We start from the raw sequence: 27,879 nt of genomic DNA, 5'->3' as shown, positions 1-27,879 counted from the left end.
AGCTATGTTGCCTGGTTTATCTGCTTTTCATAATTTTTTTTGTCCATTGTTTTTATTCTATGACTAGCTTGATTGAGGACCCCTTATATTTTTTAGTATTATTGGTATTATCTAAATGCACTGAGTCTACTGAATAAGAACTGAACAGAGCTGAAGTATAACATAACTTTTTTCTGCAGAACAGCTTTATACATATCATGAAATAATATAATAGCAGGAAGTGAAATTAACAATGAACTGATCAAAATGTATAACTTTACTGTATTGTTAAGGTGAGTTGACTTGAGGCAGCCTTAAATCGTCAGATATGGAGCCTGAGTGTCATCTACTAAAAAAAGTTTGGTATTGCACCCAAACAAAATGTTACTGAAAGCTAATTGTTGAAATATTTCAACCTAAAATTTAGAATGGTGTTTTTTGTTTTTTTCATTCTTGCAGTTTAAGAGTAAAACATGATTGCAATAGAATATTATAAAAGATAAGCAATTGTATTTTTACATTTTCATTTTCAGAACTTAGACTTCTATAAGTTATTTTATTTAACTTTTATCATTTATTTCACTTCTAAAATAATTTGACAAGTGTGTTCTTTCGAACAAGAACCATTGGTCTATATTTCAAAGCATTCTTGAATTACAACTATTTATGTTTTAATAGAGCATTTTCATGTCTAATATATATTATGTTGAAACAAAAAAGTGTCTATTCATTTTAAATGGATAGCAATATATTCAATCATGTCTGGCGAATTAAAAAATATGTTTTACTATGTTTTATAAAGGTTAAACATGTAATGATTTATCAACATTTGATAAATTTGATGGAGAGGACACTATACTCAAATCAATTACATATATGCAATTTTATATGCACTTAAATGGATGGAAACTTATTTATATATTCTAAAAAAAACAAAAAAACATTAAGCTTAAAAGATTTTTTTTGATGTGACTACCTCTAGTAAGTAACATTAATATAACAGTTTTTATTCTGTAATTAAAAAATGGCTGATAGGATTTGCAAGTTATACTCATTAGGGGTTTAATTCATCTTTGGTAGTTGGACCACTATTAACAAAACATTAGTAACCTAGCTCTGGTACTTGTCAGAGAAAAGTTTTAATATTATGTAGCGTAGGTTAGTTGGATAATATAGAAAAAATGTTTGTGCATTTTTAGAAAAACAGAAACTCTGAAAATTGCTTGAAAGATATATATTTTTAATCAGAAAATATCAAACCACTTCTTTTTGGTTTCTTTGTATTTTGTTTAATGTCAAATACATCAATGATTAAAGTGGAGTAGGCAGCTTTACAATATGTGCACCACAAACACCTAAGGTAGAAGATGAACATTAAAATAAACTATGAAAAGCATTCAACTAAATATTACCATACATCAATAACGGGTAAAACAGTAAATATATCATATATTTAATTTTATTAAAGACTCCTGTTATTGTAGGTACTAGTCTAACAACAGTTCAGTCCAATGAATATTAAATTACGAAAAGAGTAAAAAATATTCAAAGGTAAAAAACAAAAACAAACTTAAGGCATGTCAATTCTCAGAATAAGTGGAAACATTTTATTAAGTAGTTGTTGTGCAGATGTAAATAGGTTTGGTTTTGGCAGAGTAGATCTGCAAGTACATAGATCTGCTCTACTACACCAGGAAAACACAGAAAGGAAACAGCTGCTAATGCAAAACTAGTTGCTCCATAAGAAAGGAGGTGACAGTGGTTAACAGCAAAAGACGTCTGTAGCATATCTAGAAATGTGATACTGGGATGGAGGATGGCTAAGATAAATGCACAGTGTAATGCTGCCTATCACAGACAGAAATATATATTGTACTTGCTTAGATAGTACTAGATAGTAAGAAAAATCAGACTAGCTGTAGTACTGGCTGCAAAACAGGCAATCAGCAATACATGATAATCATAATAATCATAATAAATAAATAAATAAATAAAGAAATAAAGAAAGAAATAAATAAAAGCTTTTCATTTATTGCAAAAATTATGACAATTAATAGAATTTATTAACAATACGTAGCACTTCTGTATTTAGAAATTGTTTCAATGAATGAAAACAGACTAATAAAGAAAATATAAAAAAATGTATTATTAATTACATACATTGATAAGGAATCAAAAAAGAGAATAAATATATAGTAATAACAATGAAATAAACCAGACATAGAGCATAATAGGCAAACAAAGAAACAAACAAACAAACAGATGATAACACAGTAGAAAATACGCAACAGCAAAATGGAACAGTGAGATGCCTTAATGGAGCCAAAGAGAATGCAAAACAAAGGAGATCCTTAAGTAGTCCAGACCAGTTCAGAAACACAAAAAGAAACACCAAGGCAGAATTAGGACACATGACAACAATAGTGGAGTATGAGAGATAAAGGGCTACATTGGTGCCAAACAGTTAAAGTCTGCAGGCACCGTCTAGTGTTGCAAAGTAGATGTTGACAGATGATATGTCGTGTGCTCATAGTCCTACAACACAAAAGAATAAATTTCTGTTGGTTATTGTAGTTGTATGCAATATTAAGAATATCAACAAATAATATGCATATGACAAAAAAGCATTTATGAATAATAGTTTCCTCACAGCAAGTCTTTGTAAGTATGAATGTTTGTTTTGTTTTTTTGAGAAAGAATGGCAGAGTGGGATACCTTCATGGAGCTATAGAAATGCAGACTCAAGGTGGAGTAGGTGGTGCAAACCAGGTGAAGCTGGAAAGACAAAAGACCAATGTGGAGTCATGCAAACTAGAGACCAATATGTAGTTAGACGGTTGAACAAGTAGAGAGTTAATGCTGCACCAGAGGACCTAGGTGTAGCTGGAATATTTCCAGACCAAGGTGGAGTTGGTGGAAAGTACAAACTTAAATCTGGAATGATGGAGGACCTCAGTGAAGCCAAATGAAAGGAGGATGCAAGCAAACGCACTTTTGTAAAAGGAAGCTGTTGCACAAGTTTTGTCGTAATTACTCAAATGTTATGTTATATTTACTAGTTCAGATGTAACAAATCATTATCTAACACTTGGACTATAAAACATCAGTACTTACACATGTCTGAGTTTGCAGATGCTAACGCCAACCTTCCCCTCCATCCTGCCCTCCATTATTAGGATGGTTGCTGTCCATATTTTTTAGGGATCGGCTATGCCCCTGCCTTCATCTTCAGGCAGGAAACGCAAAGTCAGGATGTCAGCTACAGACAGGGTTTACACCAAAGAACCTTATTTTGTGATATTTTGCTTGCTGATTAATAATAAATTACATTGTTTCTTTATCTTACCTCCTGAGTCTTTCTGGTAGAACTAGAAGGTGACAGATGACATGTAGTGTCTGCATAGTCCTACAACACAATGCAACAAAATGTTGTTGTTTACTCTGGTTTTATGTGATGTTAGGAAGTTTAACATATAAATTAAAAACATATGCAAAACGGTATTAACAAACAATAAATGTATTTATATCAAGTGTTTCAGAAGATAGTTTGTTCAGTAAATATGGCAGACTGAGATATTTTGATGAAGTTATACAAATAGATACCAAAATTGGAGACTTAGGCAGTGCAAATCACGGTGAAGTTGAGAAAATGGAAGACCAAGGTGGAATCAGGAAGGCTGAAGACCAAGAGAGAGCCAGAGATCTGGAGCACCAGTCTGATGCTGCTGGATTTAAAGGCAAATGTAAACATGAACTGAGCTGGAACAAGTGGAAGCGATAAAGATGTCAAAACTGAATACATGGAGGACTTTAATGTAGCTAAAGGATTGGATAGCGCAGACATAGTCATTTATAAAAACTCAATTTGTTAACATCAAATCTTTGATCAAAAAAAAACAGGGGAAAAAAAGGAAATATTCAATAGTAATTGAGATACCTTGATGGAGCAAGACAGATGAAGAACCATTGTGGAGCCTTAATTGGTGCAGAGTAATGCATAGCCAGGGAGACAACAATTGAAGATGGAGTCAGGAACACTAGACACCAAGATGAAGCCCAAATGTTAGAGAAGCAAGGTGATGCTGGTGGATCTGAGGGTCAAGGTGCAGTTGGAAGATGTGCAAACCAAGAAGATGCCATTTCGAGTGGATGATAATGGAGAAGCTGGACAGATGAAGGACCCTAGGGAAGCTGTTTGAACATTGGAGGATGCATACATTGCCAATGGTTCGGAAGTCCATTATGGAGCCAGGAGGATGACACAGTTAGGTGGAGTCTGGATGTGGGACCCAAGTGACAGGCTAGAGTAGAGCCAATATAACAAGGAGCCAAGGTGTAGCCAATACCAACAGAAACCAAAGCAAAATGAAATGAAACTAAACTAAGTAAAACAATTAGTAACAATGAAATGAATAAACTAAGGAGTTTTAATACATAGAGATTATGACAAAGTAAACCTGACACAAATGATCAAAATGGCAAACCAAGAAAACACATCAGAACACACTATGGCTGTATCTCTGCAATGCTTTATCATATTCAGACGAAACCTCATACATATCATCCCAAGCAAGACCAGAGCCTACATGCTGAGTTTTGCCATAACGCCACCTACTGGTCTGGAGATACAAAAAAGCCAATATAGCCATTATTTTTGCTTATAGCTTCAAATAGGTTTGTCCAAAAATGATAAAGTTGGTCTTTTTCAATTCGGGGCATCATGCCGAGTCGAATGATATCCATTTTCCCATGTCGGCCATTTTGGCCATCGGACATTTTAAATATTGTTTTAAAATGCTGTATTTTGTGAACACATTAGTGTATTGTTTCGAAACTCTGTATGGGTCATCAGCACAAGGCCCTGAAAGAGTCCAAACCAGCGCCACCTACTGTATTTTTTTCATATGCTTATAACTTTTGATCTGGTTGACTTATTTTTTCGGGAGTCATATCCTTAGTGAGTGTCATTGTCACCTCACTCTGACCAAACCATATTCATTTGGTCACAGCGCCACCTATTGGTCGAAAGTGATAAACCAGTAAATCTTTATTACTGACTGTATATATCATTTTCCAACTCTTTTGCCTTAAATGATCGTAATAGGTCTTTAATTGCTCACTGTTGCAGTTGGCCTAATGCTCCCAGCCATGTTGGCTGGATTGTTGTCCCTTTTTTGCTTGGCCCCGTAATTGCTGCTTGCAGCTATATTTAGGGGCCAAGCACCGAAGGTGCGGAGGCACCTATTGTTTCAGTTAGTTTTCTTATTATTAGGGGCCAAGCACCGAAGGTGCGGATTGTTTCGTTAGTTCTTCTTGGCTTCTTATTAGGGGCCAAGCACCGAAGGTGCGGAGGCACCTATTGTTTCTTATTATTCTTATTATTATTAGGCCAAGCCCGAAGGTCTTCTTATTATTCTTCCGCTCTTGAGTCTATGGCAGCCCATAGAACCGTATGGTAAAAAGTTGTGAAATTTGGCACACAGTTAGAGGACAGTCTGAACTGTGTCCATAGCCAATTTGGAGTCTCTAACTCAATCCCTCTAGCGCCACCAGCTGTCCAAAGTTGCACTTCTGTTTATGCTAATAACTTTTGAACCGTATGGGCTAGAAACAAAATTCTTTTTTCCTCTGATTCCTTGGGTCAAGATGAATCGATTGCACTATATGACGTCATTTTCCGTCATGAAAATTTTCCCGCCATTTTGATTTTTCTGAAAAACCTACTTTTTCGAACTCCTCCTAGGGCGTTACTCCGATTTTCACAAAAATTGGACCAGATCATCTTCAGACCATGACTGCAAAAAGTTATCAAAAGCTTTTCGATAGATCCATCCGTTCTCGAATAGGGCACAAATGAATTCGACCGAAAGCTTGCAAAATCACACTTAAGGCTATATCTCCAAAAAGATTTATCGTATTTTGACCAAACTTCATACATGTCATCACAAGCATGACTTAAGCCAACATGCAGTGTTTCAGTGCAGTGCCACCTACTGGTCCGGAGATACGAAAAATGGCTATTTTGGCTAATAACTTCTGAATGGTTTGTCCAGAAATCATAAATTTGGTCACGTCAGGATTCAGGGTATCATGCCGAGTCGAATGATATCCATTATTACCATATCAGCCATTTTGGCCGTCGGCCATTTTGAATTTTGTGCTAAAATGCTGTATTTTATGAACGCATCAGCGTATCGTCACAAAACTCGGTATGGGTCATCAGCATGATGCCCTGAACCAGCCTGAGAAGTTTCGCACCAGCGCCACCTAGTGGTAAAATCAAATATTCAAAAATGCTTATCAACTTTGACTGTATCCGACTTGTTTTCAAAAGAGTCATGTCCTTAGACTTCCTGAATCCCTGCTGAGTCCAAGATACCAAACATGTTAGGTTTCGAAATATGGTTTGTCCGCCATGTTGAATTTTGCGAAAAACCTACTTTTTCGAACTCGTCCTAGACCTTCATTTGATTGTTCATGAAAATCAAACCAGATCATCTTCAGTACCATTCTGGCAAAAAGTTATCAAAAGGCTTTTCAAGTAAATCAAACCATTCTCAAATAACACGCAAATTAATTTAACGTAGAGCACCCAATTTGGACTCATGGCTGTATCTCTGCAATGCTTTATCATATTCAGACCAAACTTCATACATGTCATCACAAGCATGACCAGAGCCTACATGCTGAGTTTTGGTGCAGCGCCACCTACTGGTTTGGAGATACAAAAAATGGTTATTTTTGCTTGCAGCTTCAGATAGGTTTGTCCAAAAATCATAACTTTGGTCTTGTTAGATTCGGGGCATCATGCCGAGTCGAATGATATCCATTATTACCATATCAGCCATTTTGGTCGTCGGCCATTTTGAATTTTGTGCTAAAATGCTGTATTTTACGAACGCATTAGCATATCATCACAAAACTCGGTATGGGTCATCAGCACGATGCCCTGAACGAGCCTGAAGAGTTTCGCACCAGCGCCACCTAGTGGTAAAATCAAATATTCAAATGCTTATCATTATGGGTGTGGTCAACTTATTTTCAAAAGAGTCATGATCTTAGACTCCTGAATCCCTGCTGAGTCCAACGATACCAAACATGCTAGGTTTCGACTTATGGTTTGTCCGCCATGTTGAATTTTGCGAAAAACCTGCTTTTTCGAACTCGTCCTAGACGCTTCATTTGATTGTCATGAAAATCAAATCAGATCATCTTCAGACCATTCTGGCAAAAAGTTATCAAAAGCTTTTTGATAAACTCAACCCTTCTCAAAAAACACGCAAATTAATTTAACAGCAGAGCACCCAATTTGGACTCATGGCTGTATCTCTGCAATGCTTTGATCATATTTAGACCAAACTTCGTACAAATCATCCCAAGCAAGACCAGAGCCTACATGCTGAGTTTCGTCGCAACACCACCTACTGGTCTGGAGATTCAAAAAAGCCAAAATAGCCATTATTTTTGCTTATAGCTTCAAATATGTTTGTCCAAAAATCATAAATTTGGTCTTGTTAGATTAGGGGCATCATGCCGAGTCGAATGATATCCAATTTTCCCATATCAGCCATTTTGGTTGTCGGCCATTTTGAATTTTGTGCAAAAATGCTGTATTTTATGAACGCATTAGCGTATTGTTACGAAACTCGGTATGAGTCATCAGCACAAGGTCCCGAAGGAGCCTGAGAAGTTTCAAACCAGCGCCACCTAGTGTTTTTTTCATATGTTTATAACTTTTGATCTGGTTGACTTATTTTCACGGGAGTCATATCCTTAGCGAGTGTCATTGCTACCTCACTCTGACCATACCACATTAATTTGGTCACAGCACCACCTATTGATCAAAAGTGATAAACCATTAAATCTTTATTATTGACTGTATATATCATTTTTCAGCTCTTTTGCCTAAAATGATCCTAATAGGTCTTTAATTGCTTACTGTTGCAGCTGGTCTGATGCTCCCAGCCATCTTGGCTGGCTTGCTGTGCCTTTTTTGCTTGGCCCCGTAATTGCTGCTTGCAGCTATATTTATTATTGTTGTTAATAAACTATTATAATATTGTCATATAATTGTAGGCCTATTATGATTTGACAATGATGTCAAATGGAATTGGAATGGAAAGAATTCATTGTTTTGAAGTATGTTGCATCTGCAGGTTTTTACACATTGTTTACTGCAAACAAATGATTATCTTTCCCCTTCCTTATGTTTCCCCTTCCTGTTTCCTCTTCCAGCAAACAAGAAGAGCTAGAGAGAGCCAGCATGTCTAATTCCAGACTAATGCCTTCCCCCATTTGTTTGGTGGAGAATGTGAACGGATCGCTCTGCGTCTGTAAGGATGCCATTGAGTTCCTGAGTAGAATCAAGGAGCCGGTGGTTGTGGTGTCTGTGGTGGGACTCTACCGTACGGGGAAGTCCTACCTTATGAACCGCCTGGCAGGACAACAGTCAGGTGAGAGAACTGTCTAAACACGGCAACTTATTGTGTGAATATTAGCTACATCTTGCTAATGATAACAATAAAACTGTAATTGTCTCAGGCTTTGCTCTCGGTAACACTATTGAGTCGAAAACCAAAGGCATCTGGATGTGGTGTGTCCCTCACCCCTATAAAGAAGGACACACTCTGGTGCTGCTGGACACAGAGGGACTCGGTGATGTGGACAAGGTGAGGACAAGGAGCTGTTGACTTATTAATATTGTTATATGGTGGATTCTTTGATTTTAAAGACACTGTGTTTCAGGGAGACTCTAAGAATGACGGCTGGATCTTCTGTCTGGCTGTTCTGCTCAGCAGCACTCTGGTGTACAACAGCCGCGGCACCATCGATAACAATGCAGTGGAAAATCTGCAGTATCCTTTAACCTGCAACATAACTGTCACGGTTCATGTTTGTAGACAAAGCACACGACAAAGGAGAAGCCAATAAACAGACTTTTAATGAAAATGATAAGGATTACAGGAGAAAACCAACCATAAACACAAATCAGAACTTACAAAGACTAAGGGCAAAGACTAAGGGACTACATATACACAAGGCAAACAAAGGGAGAAACTAACAAGACACACCTGAAACGAGGACACCTAATCAAAATAGAAACCATGACAACTAAATAATGTCGGGAAAACTAAACAAAGGAAGACGTGACTAACAGAACATAGTGCAAAACTGACAGACAGGTGACAGTAACTCACTTCTTTTCAAATATAGAAACATACATTATGCAAGATGCTGTTATTTCTCAATGTGCTGCAGCTATGTTAGTGAGCTTGCTGAGCAGATCAAGATCAGATCAGCAGAAGCAGCAGACGAGGAGGAAGAGGAGGATTCAAAATACGTGATTTTCTTCCCATCATTCATCTGGGTGGTTAGAGATTTTACCTTGGAACTGGTAATTGATGGAAAGAAAGTGACTGAGGACGAGTACCTTGAGTTTGCCCTCCAGCTGAAGAAAGGTATTTTAGACAGACATACTGTAAACATCAAGCATTAGTATGTGAATGTAAATTAATAGTCAGTAAATATTAAAAGCTACAAAAGAAATTTTTTTGACACAATCTCTTTTGTAAAATGTGTTATTTTCTCCATTTAGGTGTAAATAAGAAAACCAGCGAGTACAACCTGCCCCGTCAATGCATCCGAACCTATTTCCCATCCCGGAACTGTTTCGTGTTCCCATCTCCAGCCTCGCCTGAAAACATGACACGCTTAGAAAGCTTGCAAGAACAGGACCTTGTATCAGATTTTCTGGAGGTTACAAATCGTTTTTGTGACCACATCTTTGACAAGAGTTTAGTGAAAACACTGAAAGGAGGACACAAAGTTACTGGCAAATGTGAGAGTTTTACCCAATAATTTAATTTACTGGGACATTTTAGTGTTCAGAGTGCGAACTTCTGACCCATATGCCTTTTATAACCCAGTTTCACAGACAAAGCTTAAGCCTAGTCCCAGACTAAAAAGCATTATGGAGCTGTTTTAACTAAAGGCAACTTGCACTGACATGTCTTAAAATATGTTAATACCATTGTTTTGTTTCAAGATCCACATCAGTAATGTTTTTTCTAAGGCATGTTTATAAAAGCGACTTTAATGTCCTAATCGGTCCTAATTGAACTAAAGGCCTAATACTGACTTAATCTAAGCCCTGTCTGTGAAACCAGGTCTACATTTAAAAAGGTAAGTATATTGATGTGTTTGTGTGTGTTGTCAGTGCTCGGGAATCTGGTGCAGATTTATGTGGATACAATCAGCAGTGGGAAGGTGCCCTGTCTGGACAATGCAGTGGTTACTCTGGCAAATCTAGAGAACCAGGCAGCTGTTCAAGAAGCTTTGAAAATGTATCAGAGTGGGATGGAAGAGGTAATTACATATATTTCGTTTTTGAATTTTTTTGGTTTGTCATACATGTAATGTTAAATAAAAATATACATAAATATACATATACAGGTCACTTAAAGGTGATAAAGAGGATCTTTTCGTCGACTGAGAAACCAAAGACTGTTACTGAGTTTTTGAAATGAGCGCATGCGTAAGAACAACCCCCCCTCCTTTCGAGGGAACGCCTCCCAAAACTCATGCACGAGTATTGGAAAACGAGTGTTTACCACCGGCATTCGCTGTGTCGTGTTAGTGGATTCATTATGTCGGACTCACCGCAGATAACTCATAATCTGCCGTTGTTACTCCTGTCTCCGGACAAAAACGTTGCATGTGGCGCCTGTGGAGTGTAGAAAGTTACTGGAGCGCGCAGCCGTGCTCGTCTCTCACAAGGAACGTCATGGCAGTGATTGACAAGCCAGAGGGCCAGTCATCGCGTAAACAATTGGCTGATGTTTTTAAGGCCCCACCTCGTGCACAGATGATGTATATTAATATTATTCCTTTCAGTGCACCTAATAAATAGTCTTTTATCAGTTAGTAAAGACAGTTTCAAGTAATATTGCAAAAATGTATAAAACAAAACATCCTCTTTAGCACCTTTAACAGAGGGCAATAGTTTTAAGCATCATGTTATCCATTTAACATGATAATACTCAATAAATAAATAATGGAGTGTCTATGTACACTAAGTGCAAATAGCGTCCCTTGTTGGCAAACCATATTTACACTAGCTCCGCTTACCAATGTCTGTTTGGGCCACTCAAGTTTTAAAAAAGACAGAATTCAACATTTTCAGTAGTGCAGAAGTAGCAAATAGGTTCGCAGAGTTGGCAATAAAAATAATGTTCTAAAAATGGATATAAACTGCAAACAAGTATTTATTTTGTAGGGTTATAGGAAGGTGTAGAGAGGGTTTTTATTCTCCAAATAAGGCAGCATCCATTTAATAACTTTAATAAATATAATCATTTACACTCTGTGATATTATTGCATCCTGTTAGTGTACAAAAATACTGAGGTAAAAATTGTATCTGCCAATATAAAGTATAGATAGCATCTAATTACTAAGGTAATTTTTCTGCAAAAAACTGTTACTTTTACATGATGTAAATAGAATCTATCACTATTTTCACCTAGTGTAAATAGCATATCACTAAGAAAATGCTGCTATTGTCACTTAAGCTGGGGACACACTTGACGATTGTAAGGCCAATTATGAATGTAAATGGATACTTATGACTGATCGCGCTCAAACGCATCCAGTCAGAGCCAGTTGTTCAGTTGGCGATTACAGTCAGTGTAAGTCACACTTCCGTGTGTAAGCATTTCAATCTGCTTCAGTCACTGGAAACAATCACTGTGTGTTGAGCACAGTCTTAGAATGTTTTAGCTAGTCATTAAATGTGTGCCCGGCTTTAGTGTAAATAGCATATGTCGCTAAGAAAATATGCTATTTTCACTTCTAAATAGCCACTGCCAATAAATAAATTCTGCCTGTGTCAAATTCACAAAGTTATTCTTTTTTTTTTTTAACTGAACAGTTTTAATTTAAGTACAAGAATTGTTATAGCCATTTACTGACGAAGCATGCTGTTCTTTGCAGGTGAAGAATAAGTTCCCAGTAAGTGTGGATGATATTTCCTCAGAGCACCAGAAGTTCAGCAGTCTGGCCACTGCTGAGCTCATGAAACGCTCCTTTAAAGATGAAAAAGGAGAATACCTAACAAAACTGGTGGTGAGTTTCACATGCACAATTTTGTGCACCCTCATAATAATGCAGCTATATTCTTAAATATGCAAAGGCCTCTTAATTGAATCATTATGCATTGTTTTAAATTATATTTAGCTAAAGTATTTAAATATTGTCCTTGTGTCTGTAATGGAGGCCAGCTATTGAAAGCTGTGCAGGTAAAACCTCACTCCCCTGATCTCAAGAGGCGCACTAGCGACTAACGCTAGAGACTGCAGTCTTTAGCGTCCTTGTTAGCTTGCCCCCCTCCCATGCAGGAGATGATGGTTTGAGGTCTGCTCAGAACTGGGCGAGTAGGACCGGAGGGGTAATGTGCAGGAAAATAATTTTTATTTTATGGAAGTTGAAGGGGGGGCAGAGACAGTTATTTATTCCTTAAAGGATTAGTTCACTTTAATATGAAAATACCCCAAGCTTTACTCACCCTCAAGCCATCCTAGGTGTATATGACTTTCTTTTTTCTGATGAACACAATGTGAGTTATATTAATAAATATCCTGATGCATCCAAGCTTTATAATGGCAGTGAACGGAACCAATGAGTATGAAGCTCAAGAAAGTGCATCCATCCTTTATAAACGTACTCAACATGGCTCTGTGGGGGGGGTAATAAAGTCCTTCTGAAGCGAAGCGTTTGTGAAAGAAAAATATCCGTATTTAACAAGTTATGAAGTAAAATATCTAGCTTCCACCAGACCGCCTTACACTTAGGATGGCTTGAGGGTGAGCAAAACTTGGGGTAATTTTCATTTTAAAGTGAATCTATGGTAGTATAACAGACTTTTCCCAGTGTGTATATGTGATGTATGTGTGTATTTGCATGTATGTTTAGGAAAACATAGATATTTGCTATATAGAGCTGCTGAAAGAGAATGAGATGGCATCAGAGAGAAAGTGCAAAGATCTGCTGAAGAATCTGTTCTCTGACATGAATAAACAGCTGCAGAATGGAGAGTACAGTCAGTGTGGAGGATATGAACTCTACTGCAGAGACAGAGACGCCATCGTTGAGCAGTACCGCAGACAACCCAACAAAGGTGTATCGGTGAGGACACGTTCTGTGTGTTTTTTTATGAAATGGTTCTTTGAGTACACGTAGGGTTATGAATATTTCTATAAATGTGATCTAATACTAATATGTATGTTTATGTGCAGGCTGAGGCTGTGCTGAATGAGTTTCTGAATGAGCGAGGAGCTGAAGCAAACAGCATCCTCTACACAGATACAAAACTTACTGAAAATGACAGAAAGATTCAAGGTAAATTTTTACCAATCTTATGAATATTTGTAGATCCTTAGGCTGTTTCATCTTGGAGCATTTGTAATTAAAAAAATTTAAATGAAATTGAAACTAAACCCAAATTCTTAGTCAACAGCATCTCTAAGGCATCTTGAAGTTTCTGGAGGTTTAGTATTAGCATCATGTTTCACACAATTTCTTTTTTTTTTATCTTGACTGACAGAGGAGAAGGAGAAGAATGCTCTGCTGAAACAGAAGTGCAAAGAGGAAGAGGAGAAACGCATTGAGTGTGAACGGATGGTACATGCAGAAAGAGAGCGGCAGGAGGACCGAATGAGGCAGATGGAGGAGAAGTTCAAACAGGAGCTGGAGCAGCAGCAGCAGGAGATGGACAGAGCCATTGAGAGCAAACTGAAGGAACGGGAAGAGTTGCTAAACAAAGGCTTTAGAGAGAAAGCTGATCTTATGGATGAAGAGATAAACAATCTTAAAAAAGAAAAGGAAGAGAGAGAGAAAAGTTCTGGTGGTTTTATGGAGAAATATGTAATGCCTGTTGTCAAAGTTGTGGCAGATGTCCTTCCTTCTATCCTTCAATACAAGGTGCTGATGAAAGGACTCAAAAAATATTAAATACCACTTCAGTGCAAATCAATGTTGAATTACAAATTGATTGTTTAATAGCTATACTTATAAATCTCAATCACGTGTAGGTTTTTTTTTTAGAAAGATTATATTTAGTTAGTTATTGAGTAGAGTCCTAATTCACATTCTTACAGTGTACTGTGCACAAAAAATATGTACTGTGCTGTTGCTGGTGATAGGAAAAGCATGTAGTAAGACATTAAAGTTTGCCTGTATTTAGTAGACCTTCATTTCACAGTTTGTTTGGATGTAACCATTGCATTCTTCAAACAATCTGTTACAATCATTAAATGCATCAGATTAAAATTCATTATTATTGAAGTTGTATGTTCATAAATCTTGAAGCTGTTGTCATCACAAATCCTTTTCTATTTCCCAATTTGACTCCCGACCTCAGCTTTAGAGGCTGATGTAAACAACTTCACTCAATTTATTTTATTATGAGCAAGGTTCATAATAAAAAAGTATTCAGAATACAAGAAATGGCCATGTGTAAAGTTTGAATCATGACAAATTTCTTGGCCAAACTGTGGGTTCTGTCAGGAATTTCTCATTGGTTTTTAGAATAGCTGTTTATATACAGTACAGTCCAAAAGTTTGGAACCACTAAGATTTTTAATGTTTTTAAAAGAAGTTTCGTCTGCTCACCAAGGCTACATTTATTTAATTAAAAATACAGTAAAAAAACAGTAATATTGTGAAATATTATTACAATTTAAAATAACTGAATTTCTATTTGAATATATTTCACAAAGTAATTTATTCCTGTGATGGCAAAGCTGAATTTTCAGCATCATTACTCCAGTCTTCAGTGTCACATGATCCTTCAGAAATCATTCTAATATGCTGATCTGCTGCTCAAGAAACATTTAATGTGTACAATTGTACAAAATATTTGTGTACAATATTTTTTTCAGGATTATTTGATGAATAGAAAGTTCAAAAGAACAGTGTTTATCTGAAATCTAATCTTTTGTAACATTATAAATGTCTTTACTGCCACTTTTGATTGATTTAATGCATCCTTGCTGAATAAAAGTATTTATTTCTTTAATTTCTTTTCAAAAAAATAAAAATTAAAATTCTTACTGACCCCAAACTTTTGAACGGTAGTGTATAATGCTACAGAAGCTTTGTATTTCAGATAAATGCTGTTCTTTTGAACTTTCTATTCATCAAGGAATCATGAAAAAAAAAAGTACACAACTGTTTTCAACATTGAAAATAATCATAAATGTTTATTGAGCAGCAAATCAGCATATTAGAATGATTTCTGAAGGATCATGTGACACTGAAGACTGGAGTAATGATGCTGAAAATTCAGCTTTGCCATCACAGGAATAAATTACTTTGTGAAATATATTCAAATAGAAATTCAGTTATTTTAAATTGTAATAATATTTCACAATATTACTGTTTTTTTACTGTATTTTTAATTAAATAAATGTAGCCTTGGTGAGCAGACGAAACTTCTTTTAAAAACATTAAAAATCTTAGTGGTTCCAAACTTTTGGACTGTACTGTATGTGTAAAATAAGTGTCTGTGATGAACAGTACTTGGAGAGACTGTTCCTACAGTCTCTCTCCAAGTAATACAGTCATACCTCAAAATGAATTCTGAAGCCTTTTTTAATGCACCTTTTAAGTTGCTATATAAGAACTTAAATGCTTGCCAAATTTGTCAAATTCATCTTTGTGGAAGGTGTCCTTATGTTTTTGGCTCAGATTAGACAGAACTTTGTATGCTTTGTATTAAAACTTTAAGTACCATTTCACAGATATGGTAAGGAGGCGTCATTTTGGTTGTATTTTTTTTAAACATTTCATTCAAATATACAGATTGCTGTCTTAGTATTAGTATTAAGTATTTTGAGGCCATCTAAAAATAACAAGTAGGCATTTTACATAATTTCTAATACATTTTAATTAATTAAAATTACTTTAATTACATTAATTACTTTTATAGTTTAATTTATGGTTGTAAATTCTTTCACTGAACCTAACTGCAACCAAAAGTCATCATTTAAGTATTTGGACTACTTTTGCTTACTTTTAAGCTCTATTGTGGAATACAGTTATATATAAGTGATTCTAAATAAATGTCTTAACTAATCTGCCATAATGTGTTATTTTGTCCAAGACACAATCTGATTCAATGAAACATTTTATTATGTTTCGCAGACCACTTTCAGCCTATAGAGATGTCAAAATAAACAGTTTTTTTGTCTGATTGCAAGCAAACAAAAACAACAAAAAAGTGAATATACTGTTTAAGTCTGTTTTTTGAATATTTGGTCTGTTAACTACAACTTTAAACACAAAGTACCATTCTATTGTCCACAGACAAGACTTGTTAATCTGCCAACTGGGCAAAGATATTGGCCAATATCATAATCTCAATATGGCCAAACATTGGCCTACAAGTTGGAAGGTTCCCAGGAAGATTTATGTCAGGAGTCACAGATTACGTGAAAGTTTGAAATTACATGGAAAAGTTTTCCATCTCTCTGATAGTACAGCTTTGTTTATAGTTCATAACAAATGTTGGTGCAAGCTTGGCAGTTATTAAGCTGGCCTTTAAACATGAATGGCATCACAACAGAACAGCAACTCAAATTCACAAGCAATGACAAGTAGCTGCTGGACAATTCAAGCTGTGTTGGAGAATAATATATATAGCCTATGTCTAGGTGAGTGTGTGTGAATAATGTAAATCAATTTTCAAAACAGTTTTGAGAGCAAGGACAGACCAAAACCAGCTAGTTTTGGGACGAAGCCTGGCAAGAACAAAGTCGCCGCAGTGCCGACAACATCCAAAACCTTGCTCGTTGTGGAGGGTTGGGACATCTCCTCTTTATTCATGTCTGCTTTCAGGCTGTCAATCTCGCTCTGCATCCGGGCAGCCTCCTTCTGGAAGCCCTGCTGTAGCAGAGTTTCCTTCTCCTGCAACACAAACAGCACCTGAATAAATAATGTCTAATCCTAATCTTGACCATAAGCACATTCAGTAAACCTCAAAAACACAGTTTGTAGAGCAATTTTAAACTCAGAAAATTCATCTAAAAATATCTCCAATTTAAATATAATTATTTCTTCCCCTTATTCATTACAGTGCTTGCAAGTAGTATTGGTATTCCTAAGCCATTAAATTGAATAATCCTCTGACTTTGAGCATTACACCTTTGCAATCAAAAGAAAGAAAGAAAGAATGTTCACCTATTCAAAAATAGACGACCAACAGTGATTACTTCAACGCACTGAGTTTGTGATGAAATCTGTGTGTTTCTTACATCGATTTGCATACAGAATTGTGATTGGCCTTTTATTGAATTCTACTTACAAAATATACTCCTTTAAGCAAAACATTAAACATGTGACAGTTTTTAGAGTGAGTGTCCTTTTTACCCTCAGTTTGGCTTCCAGGACTCGTTCATTGTCTCTCCTCATTCTCTCGTGCTCTCTCTCCATCTGTTGAAGGATCTGATTCACATGCTCATCATGGGTTCTCTGCATGTCTTTAAACGCTTGCTCCTGTAACTGGTTCTGTTCCTCTAGGCCTCTTTGTCGCTGCTCTAAGATCTCATTTTTTAATCTCTGCACTGTATAGAGAAAGACAAAGTTTAGTCTACACACCCATTCTGATTCAACAGCTAGACAATACACATACACAAGAGAACTATATATAGTAATGAAAGTGTGAGCTTCTGCAGCTGTAAGTTAATGACAATCTGTTTGTTACTGTTATATGCTCTGGTTGAAATCAATGCATAGTCTAGTATATCATTGAGAGCCTTGACAGAAAAGTATGCAGCTGATTTGAACTGTACCCTCTTTTTGCTGTTCCGCTGCACTGAGAGATTGGTCAGCTTGTAGAATCATATTTCCAATCTCTTCCTTTGCTTTCAAATATATACTCAACACTTCCTCACACTGTGGGGAAAAAAACACATTTCTAATCATTTAAAATCTCTGTTTCTTAAAAATGGGGGTATTGTTTTGATAGCAACAAATCATACTGAAAATCAATCACCCAAATATATAAACCATTAACATGGTGTTCATTTTCTCCATGAGGAATGTTGATGCTGTTATTTCTTATACAAAGTTCTTAGTTACCATGACTGTCAAGCTTCAAAATAAAAACAATCATTAAAATACCATAAAGGTTGCCCAGATTATTAATTGTTTTATACTGCATACCATAAAATGTAGCACATGAGTCATGGTGTTTTTTGTTTTGTTTTGTTTTGTTTTGTTTTGTTTTGTTTTGTTTTGTTTTGTTTTGCGTCATATTTCAAGTTTGACAGGTCTGCTACATTCTTCAACATTTCTAATTTTATGCTTCAAGGACAATAACTAAAGCAAACAGATTTAGAACAATCTGTAAATGACAAAATGTAAATGATTTTTCATGTTTCAGTTTTATGACTGTTGGCTGTTGTCATGTTATCTTTATCAGCATCAAGGATGTTCATCAGTGCTGTTACATGCTGTTGTGACCATCTAGAACAATGAAGCACAAGCAAAGCATGCATGCTGTTCTGTACCATTATTTGTGACTGTGTTCTTGCTCTGTATTCATTGGTCAGCTGTGCGAGCTTGTCTCTGTACTGTCGGTATCCTCCAGCTTTCAGGTATAATCCATCAGAAATGCCTTTTTCCAGTGGATCAAACACCTCACGAAGAACCTCCTCACACTGCATGAGAGACACTTCATGATTCTGCTGGCACATGTCTTGATATTCATTATGAATCTTCCCCTAAATTGTGAAAAGCAATGAGAGAGAGAGAGAGAGAGAGAGAGAGAGAGAGAGAGAGAGAGAACTGTTTATACTTTTATTTGAGATAAAGGGAATGGATTGAATCTCCATTATTTGAATCTGTGCACATATTCACTACATTAAATAAGCATAGCACTTTTGATGAAATCCGTTGGCTCAGTGAGGCCTCTATTGCCAGCAAGATAATGAACACTTTCAGATGCCCTGAAAGCTACTAAAAACCTATTTAAAACAGTTCATGTGACTGCAGTGGTTCAAGCTTTATATACTATAAATATTATAAAGTGACGAGAATACTTTTTGTGCACTAAAAAAATAACGAACAAAATAATGACTTTTAAACAATTTCTGATAATGGCCGATTTCAAAACACTGCTTCATGAAGCTTCGAATTAGTGATTTGGATTAAGTATCAAACTGCCAAAGTCACGTGAACTATTGAAATTTCGAAACACTTATGACGTAACAAAGCCTCGTTTACTGAAATCACATGACTTTGGCACTCCGAACCACTGATTTGAAACAAAAGATTCTTAAAGCTTCGAAGCTTCACAAAGCAGTGTTTTGAAATCGGCCATCACTAGATATTGTTGAAAAGTTATTTTGTTTTTATGGCACACAAAAAGTATTCTTGATGCTTTATAATTTTAAGGTTTAACCATTTGTGTTCTGAAGATGAACAAAGCTCTTACAGGTGTAGAACGACATGAGGGTGAGTAATTAATGACATAATTTTCATTTTTGGGTGAACTAACCCTTTAAGAGGTTCATACTTTTCTGAATTCATAATATGTACACCATTTAAAGATTACTCATTTCAGTTTGATGGAAATTTATCACACACTGGAATATGTAAATCTTAAAAACAGACTGATGGAAGGGTAAAAAATTATTTTCTATGGTAATCCACATTAAGGAGCTTCACTTGTATTCTTCACTTGTTTTCTTTAAATTAAATGTATGAAAAGTTAGCTAAATCTTGATAAATGCTACCGCTTATATCCAAATGCAAATAGTACACAACAAGATTTTAATTTTACCATGAGCTCTTGTTGGTAGATCTGGTCATTGTCATTGAAAGACATGGTGATGAAAACTTCAATGGCCTTCTTCTCTGCGACTGTGTGGATGTTGGACAGATCTTCAGGGTCCATAGGAAGCTGTGCCATGCTGAACAGCTCGTTCCTGTAGGACTCCAGGGCCTGTTCCAGTGCACTGACATTCTGGATCTTAGCCAGAGACACGACTGCATTCTCCAGACATGGAACATTCCCACTGCGGATCGCCTCTATGTAAACCTCAGCAAGATTCCCCAGAGCTGTCAGGAAACACAACTCGATAGTTCAGACAGTCATTTGTATTTGTTTTATTATACACAGTCCATTGGTCATTGGTTCTCAAAAGAGATTCAAAACTTTTATAAATTTGTTCTCAAGAGTTTCTAATGCGGTACACACCTGTTCCAGTAATTGTACGGCCTCCGCTGACAATTTTTGGCTCTGCATTGTCGTAAATGTAACAACAAAAAGTTTTTGCCTGCTCAAGGAACTCTGAATCCAGTTCTTCCTCAGTCAGCTGCTCCATTCTCCTCATGTTTTGTGTACTAGCCGGCCGAGGGAACACAAAGCACTTTCTCACCGCAAAGAAATGATGCAGACAGCGACGGGGCAGGTTAAACCGCTCAGTCTGAGCTGAGCTACCTAAAATAAGACAATTATAAACAACATAATTATGGAATCATAATATATACTCTACATATTGTGGGTGCTTCTCAAATGGAAGGATGTGTCCTATCTTAGCTGCCACATCATCATCACATCTCAATTTGAAAGATCCTTGGAAGGCAGCCTTTGTTTCGCATCCTTCATTCAGCTCATTTTGAAGGATGCATCAAGTGTATCCAGTCTTAAGTCTTTGGCTTCTATATCTGCAGTTGTCACAGATGACTGTCATTTGGACCTTACTGGATTACAATCCGCCATCAGAATGATAAGGTTAATTATTGCAGCTGCTCTGAGAAAAGACTATAAATGATCCGCCGCCTGCAGCATCCTCCGCATGCCTTATAGACTATTAGCTGGCCTGGGACTCCTTAATGTAAACAGATGTAATGTAATGACGCAAAGATGAATGGCGGCATGCTCGTATTTCCCGCGGAAACCCACCAGTACCGAAAACATTATTACAAGTTTACCTTTGTGAATTGGGCTAAGGTAAGGAGATTTTGAACACTGGTTGGTTATGTACTTGCTCAAATTGATTTTGAATAATATTTAACCAAAAAAAATTACGGGCTGCAGCTTTAACAATAAACAGACAATAATGTAAGTCACTGGGAGAACGCAGACAGTTGTCATTGACTGTATCGCATTAATATAAAGCCAGTAAGTATTAAGATTTTAATACAAAGTATTTTTCCAAAATTAAGTTTTAATAGTATTTTCAAGCCATGACTGTGGGTAGCCATGTGCACTTACTAGACTGTTTCATTCTACACTGTTTCATAGGACACTAGCCTACAAGTCTCTGAAGAACTTGACTAGGAAGAACACAGCCGCACTAGGGCTGCATCTGAAAACTTAAGCAGGTGACTTGTTGCCTCTCTGCCCTATCAGGCAATGACTTTGCAGGCAGCGTTTGTGCACAAGGGCACCATACGAAACTGATTTTGGACAATCTTCTGAGGCAGCGTAATGGTTTGTTGATCTACAGCAAAATAATGCGAGCTTTGGTAAGAACTAAGTAAATATGTAATTACTACAATAGTAATTTCTCACTAGAAATGACATCAAAAGTGAAAAACGCTGGTCAAAAACGTATTCACATACAAACTGACCACCAACTGCAGCTTTTAGAGGCCATCTTTATTTTTTTAGCTCAGCTGTCACAGAAAGGAAAAAACAAGATTATGAATACATCAATGCTGCCTTCAAAAATCGATCAGATGAAGGTATCTTAGGAGGATATCTTTGGATTTGGACATGCCTTAATTCTTTCCTACCTTGGATTGTGTCCTCCAAAGGCAGCATTTTTCAGTTTTTGGAGACAGCCTAGGAATAGTATCAAGACTTCCATTTGAGAAGCACCCTATATTAGTGATTATTTTTTCTCAACCTTGTTCCTGGAGGCACACCAACACATTTTCAAACTCTTCCTAATCACACACCTGATTTAACTCATCAGCTCATTAGTAGAGACTTCAAGACCAGTAATATATGGGCCAGATTAGGAAGCGATCCAAAATAGGAAACACTGTATTATACACTATATTGCCAAAAGTTTTGGGACGCCTGCTTTTACGTGCACATGAACTTTGATGACATCCCATTCTTAATCCGTAGGGTTTAATATGGAGTTGGCCCACCCTTTGCAACTATAACAGCTTCAACTTTTCTGGGAAGACTTTCCACAAGGTTTAGGAGTGTGTTTATGGGAATTTTTGACCATTCTTCTAGAAGCGCATTTGTGAGGTCAGACACTGATGTTGGACGAGAAGGCCTGGCTCGCAGTCTCCGCTCTAATTCATCCCAAAGGTGTTCTATCGGGTTGAGGTCGGGACTCTGTGCAGGCCAGTCAAGTTCCTCCACACCAAACTCGCTCATCCATGTCTTTATGGACCTTGCTTTGTGCACTGGTGCGCAGTCATGTTGGAACAGGAAGGGGCCATCCCCAAACTGTTCCCATAAAGTTGGGAGCATGAAATTGTCCAAAATGTCTTGGTATGCTGAAGCATTAAGAGTTCACATGGCAACTTTTTGAGCAATGTTGCTGGGCAATGTTGCCGTCAACAGGCAACCTGATGAGACACAGGGCAACTAATTAGGGCAACAGACAGTTGGCAGCAACTAATCAGAGAGGAGAAAATCTATTGCCAACCCAATAAATACTTTTATTATAAACACTTGTTAGGCACTTTATTTTAACTTTTCAAATATTTTCTACATTTTTATTAAAAATAAATGCCTTTCCGATCTGATTTGTGATAGGAAAAGGGAGAAGAGTGAGTTCAGCAAAAGGCAGATTCGAACCCGCATCAAATTTTTTCTGAAATCTCCGAACCGGTCACGTGATTGGCTGCTAATATTCTGATTGGAGGATCTCAAAAAATTGCCCACGACCGATCTAATGTATCCAGATATAAATTTGTTGCTCATTCTCAGTGGGAAAGTGCCCAAGCAACATTGCTCAGCAACATTGCTCAAAAAGATGCCCCATGTATCATCACCTTAAGGGGCCAAGCCCAAACCCTAAAAAACAACCCCACACCATAATCCTCCCTCCACCAAACTTTACACTTGGCACAATGCAGTCAGGCAAGTGCCGTTTTCCTGGCAACCACCAAACCAACACTCGTCCATCACATTGCCAGTCAGAGAAGCGTGATTTGTCACTCCAGAGAACATGTCTCCACTGCTCTAGAGTCCAGTGGCAGTGTGCTTTACACCACTGCATCCGACGCTTTGCATTGCACTTGGTGATGTAAGGCTTGGATGCAGCTGCTCAGCCATGGAAACCCATTCCATGAAGCTCTCTACACACTGTTCTTGAGCTAATCTGAAGACCACACGAAGTTTGGAGGTCTGTAGCTATTGACTCTGCAGAAAGTTGCAGACTTCTGCGCACTGTGCGCCTCAGCATATGCTGACCCTGCTCTGTGATTTTACGTGGCCTACCACTTTGTAGCTGAGTTGCTGTTGTTCCCAATTGCTTCCACTTTGTTATGATACCACTAACAGTTGACCATGGAATATTTAGTAGTGAGGGAATTTCACGAATCGACTTATTGCACAGGTGGCAACCTATCATGGTACCACACTTGAGCTCCTGAGAGTGACCCATTCTTTCACAAATGTTTGTAGAAGCAGTCTACATGCCTAGGTGCTTGATTTTATACACCTGTGGCCATGGAAGTGACTGGAACACCTGAATTCAATATTTTGGAAGGGTGTCCCATTACTTTTGGCAATATAGTGTATTATGAGTGCCAATTTAAGCTCAGCCAGAGGAATGAGTTTGGAGAATTATTATTATTTTTTTTTTAACTTGTTTGGAGACATTATGACTAGTGTGTCACTAGCTGCACACTGTAGCCTTAAGACCATCATTGAATTTACTGTAATATTTTTCTAATTGGTCTAAAATGTTTTTCAAAGGGAAAAAAAGGGTCTGTGATGGTGTTCTTACCTGTTAGTAAAAGAGTATGTACTGTATGTGTTTAATGTCAACTCTTTTTCTCACCTGGTTTGAGTTTCAATGCACTCTCCAGATACTCGTCTGATGTTATTTGTTTATCCCCCTTTTTCAGTTCCAAAGTGAAGTCACGAACAGCCCAGACAAACGATGGGAAAACACGCATGAAATCTGCCGACTGGTCCTCATCTCGACTCACTTCTGCCTTCACACGAATGTTCTCCGTCAGCTCTGTAACGTAGCTACATTCAGCACTGTTCAGGAAGAATTACACTCATGCTATTTTCTATTTATTACAGTGGATGTGCATGTTTATTGTTTGTTTATTGTGCATGTGAGAAGGATACTGCAGCTTTTCCAGTGCCATGTTGTCAATGGTCCCTAAGCTGTTGTACACTAGAGTGCTGCTGAGAAGAACAGCCAGACAGAAGATCCACGTGTCATGTTTCTCATCCCCCTGAAACATCAACAGTCTGTCAGCTACAGAATAAGTGGCAACTTGTTTATCTTTACTAGTGAATGTTCTTATCTAGTTAATGGAAAGTGAAAGCACAAGACAAGGTAATAATAGACTTTGTTGCTATAGAGATAACATTGCTATGAATGCAGTGTGATTTTCCTCCACACCTTCTCCACGTCACCGAGTCCCTCTGTGTCCAGCAGCACCAAAGTGTGTCCTTCTTTAGTGGGGTGAGGGACACACCACATCCAGATGCCTTTGGTCTTTGATTCAATAGTACTGCCAAGAGCAAAGCCTGAGACAATCACAATGACATACAAGGTTGTCTGAGATAAAAAACAAATTTTAAAAATCTAGTTGCCAGTCCAGAATTCAGAAATATAATATTTGTATTCACATTGGATTTATTTCTGAAAAATATATTATTTTGAAGAAAATCAGATGATATCCTGTTTGCGATGCCATTTCTTGTTTTATGATTTACACAAAATGGTTTCTTGCATGTTGGTAACAACCTGATAAAAGTTTTCTGAATATGAATAATATTTTCTCTATTTCTTGTTCTTGTTAAGAAATAATAATTAAAGCAAATAATGCAAAACAATCCTTAATTTTTTTTAAAGACTTACATTTTTTTTTAAGTTGTGCCAATTTTTTTAATTTTGCTTTAGCCAGTATTTTGGACATACACTAAACATTTAGGGGCAAGGATGCAGCATAATTTAAAATCAACAAAATCGGTTTTGCTATTGTCAAAATGCTTTATTTGTTCAGTTATGAACAGTTATTGAAGTTGAAATTATGAAGTTATTCTGTGAGTGACAGTGTCAGGGAGGTTACTGAGATACAGAGTATTATTCAGCTGATCATGTGATCTCAACCACCCCATGTAAAATAAAACAGTTTTTACAGGGCAGTTGTTATGACTGGGATGTTATGTGAGTGTGCATAAATTAAACATATACAATTGGTAAAACTTTTGTGTCTTTACTTTCTTCGACCACAACAGTGTCAAATTTCGACCACAACAGAGCAAGTTCATCGTCATTTATTCATTTAAACGCGGAAGATATTGATTACAAATTCAGCACCACTGGACCAAACCATCAAGAATTTCTCCCGAGACTGCATATCCGAACACTCTTCAACAGCTAAGGCATTTGCAAGTATCATACATTTGAACACTAAAAAGCGATTTAGTATTAAGTTGTGAACCCCTTTCTTAACAAAGGTGATTTATAGTGAGAAAGTGATGGTTCTCTCAGCTTGTTAAATTACTCTTTTCATAGCTCCATTCCCCTGTTATGCTATGGTATCTTCACTCCCACTTTCTCATTTCCCCTTTATGTTTGATTTGTGTGTATGTGTTTGTTAGATTAGTTATGTGTTCGTGATTTAGTTAAATAAAACTTTTGTGCACAGTTGATATTAAGATATATTTAATAGCCTACTTCTTGAGTTATAGGCATGCAAACTTGACGCAAAAAAACACAAGAAGTGCTGTCACCGTTGGCATAATGAAACAAAGTCAACAGATTTTACTAATAGACAATCTCTGTTTAAAAAAAATAATTTAACGATGCTTCCATCTTTCTGAAGTCATTTTTACACCCTCTAATTTGGCTCCAAATCTCAGGTGAAAATTGACATTTGAACCCCCCCTTCCCCCTACAAAATAGTGGATTACTCAGTAATACATCTGTGATTTAATATCAGTAATACATCTGTGATTTAATATCAGTAATACATCTGTGATTTAATATCAGTAATACATCTGTGATTTCAAGGGCGTAGATTTGGTTTCAACATTGGGGGGGTTGAACGTTGGTATATATGCCTGTTATTATTTTTTTTTATTAAAAAATAATAATAATCTGTTTTATGTGTAGTGTTATTGGATAATTTATTTATTCTCTATCTATCTATCTATCTATCTATCTATCTATCTATCTATCTATCTATCTATCTATCTATCTATCCTTCACAATTTTATGAAATTTATGTAAATCATTCATCAAATTCTAACATAACTGAGCGATTCTAAAAAGAAAGAAATTTTGTTAAATATTGAAACCGCCAGTAGGCGGCAGCGATTCGCTTTTTTTATTGAGTGAGCCACTTAAATCGTTCATTCAGCCAATACATTCAAAAGTCAGATTAATTCAGGAAGAAAACAAACACCGATGTGAATACTTTTGTCATTGATAAGACACTATTGAAAAATGAACTAACAAAACAGACTGTTTTGGTAACTATTACAGTTACACTGATAGGCCTAGTTATGGCTAAATTGCAATGGATTAGCTAGCTAAAATATATGTAGTGTATTACATAACATTCTCGTACATGCAGGCAGCGGTTCTCTTCATTTTTTGGTGCTACCCGTGCTCTCTCATTCAAACAGCACCACTCCATCGGTTTGGTGAAAGTGCGACGCGCATTGGTTGGGGGTTACCAATCGGTTCAGTGGAGGGGGGGGGGGGGGGGGTTATTTTTATTTTCATTTAGTTTTTTTTTTTTTTGTAGGTTGTAACTGATGGATTTGAATAATATTGGGGGGTTACCCCCACTTATTAGAACACATTAACCAAATCAAAAATCTGAGCCGGGGAAAATTTGTTTGATTTGACACGGAATGACCAGTTACTGTTTTACACATATTCATTTACAGTGTCCGTGTTATATCAGCATGTAACCTTCTGCACATGAGAAAGACTTCCAGAAGATTCTCTCACCGGACTGTTGTCCTGCCAGGCGATTCATAATATAGGATTTCCCCGTACGGTAGAGTCCCACCACAGACACTACAACCACCGGCTCCTTGATCCCATCCAGAATGTCTTTAGCCTGTTTCTTAACACACAGCTTCCCATTTTCATCATTTTCAATGAGACACACCGGAGCGGACATGGACCCACCACAAGACATGACTCTGCGATAAAAACAACAACAAAGCACAAGAAGAAAACAAAAATAAAAACAAAGCCATTCTCGCGATTTCATACGTACACATAAAATATGATAAATAAAGATTAAACCGTATACCTTATTGAAAGTGAGACAGCAAAGGACTGATTGCCGTTAGCGATTTGTTTGTTTTTTTAACAGCAGAACGCGATACCGTTCATTTCTGAGCTGCACAAACTCGCCGGCTCCTCCTGTGACTGAATCTGGCAGGATATTCTTTGTGAGTCATAACCAGACACGCTCATCAGTGAATAATGATGCTGCAACGAGTGAAAGTGAAAGTATGCATCGGTTGGGTGGATTCCAGGGTTACCAGGTTTTCACAACAAAACCCACCCAATTGCGCCTCAAAACTAGCCCAATCGCATTTCAGGGCGTCCCATGGTAAAAATCGTGTTCCAGGGGGTAAAATTCGCGTTTTTGGCGGGGCTCCCTGGTAAAATTCGCATTCCAGGCGCTAAATATCACGTTATTTTGGGTCGATT

At 37.1% G+C, this 27,879-nt stretch overlaps 2 protein-coding genes and 1 long non-coding RNA gene across 6 annotated transcripts; 1 reads left to right on the top strand and 2 right to left on the bottom strand.

Moving 5' to 3' along the window:
- Positions 1 to 461: 461 nt before the first annotated feature.
- On the bottom strand, positions 462 to 4,931 carry LOC125280680. Of its 3 annotated transcripts, none has more exons than XR_007187691.1 (6): positions 3,917 to 4,931; positions 3,583 to 3,704; positions 3,326 to 3,385; positions 3,094 to 3,238; positions 2,695 to 2,754; positions 462 to 2,514 (listed from the first exon to the last, which is right to left on the bottom strand). It is a non-coding gene; the product is annotated as an uncharacterized LOC125280680 (long non-coding RNA). The 3 variants fall into 3 exon arrangements; XR_007187692.1 differs by having other exon boundaries at positions 3,094 to 3,205; XR_007187693.1 differs by having other exon boundaries at positions 3,583 to 3,701.
- A 3,107-nt stretch (positions 4,932 to 8,038) lies between these two features.
- LOC125280230 (guanylate-binding protein 1-like) lies at positions 8,039 to 14,317 on the top strand. 2 transcript variants are annotated; one of them, XM_048210618.1, is made up of 10 exons: positions 8,039 to 8,432; positions 8,521 to 8,648; positions 8,725 to 8,834; positions 9,238 to 9,437; positions 9,575 to 9,817; positions 10,196 to 10,344; positions 11,969 to 12,100; positions 13,055 to 13,159; positions 13,270 to 13,372; positions 13,578 to 14,317. In XM_048210618.1, the coding sequence occupies exons 1-10, from the start codon at positions 8,186 to 8,188 to the stop codon at positions 13,982 to 13,984; spliced, it is 1,824 nt and encodes a 607-aa protein (XP_048066575.1). In that variant the 5' UTR covers positions 8,039 to 8,185; the 3' UTR covers positions 13,985 to 14,317. The 2 variants fall into 2 exon arrangements, with proteins under 2 accessions (XP_048066575.1, XP_048066574.1); XM_048210617.1 differs by having other exon boundaries at positions 8,041 to 8,432; positions 12,947 to 13,159.
- Positions 14,318 to 16,144: 1,827 nt separating this feature from the next.
- Positions 16,145 to 27,879, bottom strand: LOC125280228 (guanylate-binding protein 1-like). Its single transcript, XM_048210616.1, has 11 exons — positions 27,473 to 27,879; positions 27,163 to 27,359; positions 24,595 to 24,722; positions 24,315 to 24,424; positions 24,016 to 24,209; positions 20,235 to 20,477; positions 19,818 to 20,095; positions 18,544 to 18,756; positions 17,824 to 17,926; positions 17,402 to 17,595; positions 16,145 to 16,939 (listed from the first exon to the last, which is right to left on the bottom strand). The coding sequence occupies exons 2-11, from the start codon at positions 27,353 to 27,355 to the stop codon at positions 16,718 to 16,720; spliced, it is 1,878 nt and encodes a 625-aa protein (XP_048066573.1). The 5' UTR covers positions 27,356 to 27,359; positions 27,473 to 27,879; the 3' UTR covers positions 16,145 to 16,717.

The sequence above is a fragment of the Megalobrama amblycephala genome, linkage group LG12, assembly GCF_018812025.1.
Source record: "Megalobrama amblycephala isolate DHTTF-2021 linkage group LG12, ASM1881202v1, whole genome shotgun sequence".
Lineage (NCBI taxonomy): Eukaryota > Metazoa > Chordata > Actinopteri > Cypriniformes > Xenocyprididae > Megalobrama > Megalobrama amblycephala.
Note: the sequence above shows the minus strand (reverse complement) of the source record. Positions and strands in the feature narration are given on the sequence as shown.

Coding starts and splice junctions, on each gene's coding strand:
- LOC125280230 (XM_048210617.1), top strand. CDS start 8,186: ATGTTTCCCCTTCCTGTTTCCTCTTCCAGCAAACAAGAAGAGCTAGAG. Junction 8,433..8,520: donor CCTGGCAGGACAACAGTCAG/GTGAGAGAACTG, acceptor TAATTGTCTCAG/GCTTTGCTCTCGGTAACACT. Junction 9,438..9,574: donor TGCCCTCCAGCTGAAGAAAG/GTATTTTAGACA, acceptor TTCTCCATTTAG/GTGTAAATAAGAAAACCAGC.
- LOC125280228 (XM_048210616.1), bottom strand. CDS start 27,355: ATGTCTTGTGGTGGGTCCATGTCCGCTCCGGTGTGTCTCATTGAAAAT. Junction 18,757..19,817: donor TCTACCAACAAGAGCTCATG/GTAAAATTAAAA, acceptor TTCACAATTTAG/GGGAAGATTCATAATGAATA. Junction 16,940..17,401: donor TCCTGGAAGCCAAACTGAGG/GTAAAAAGGACA, acceptor TTTGTGTTGCAG/GAGAAGGAAACTCTGCTACA.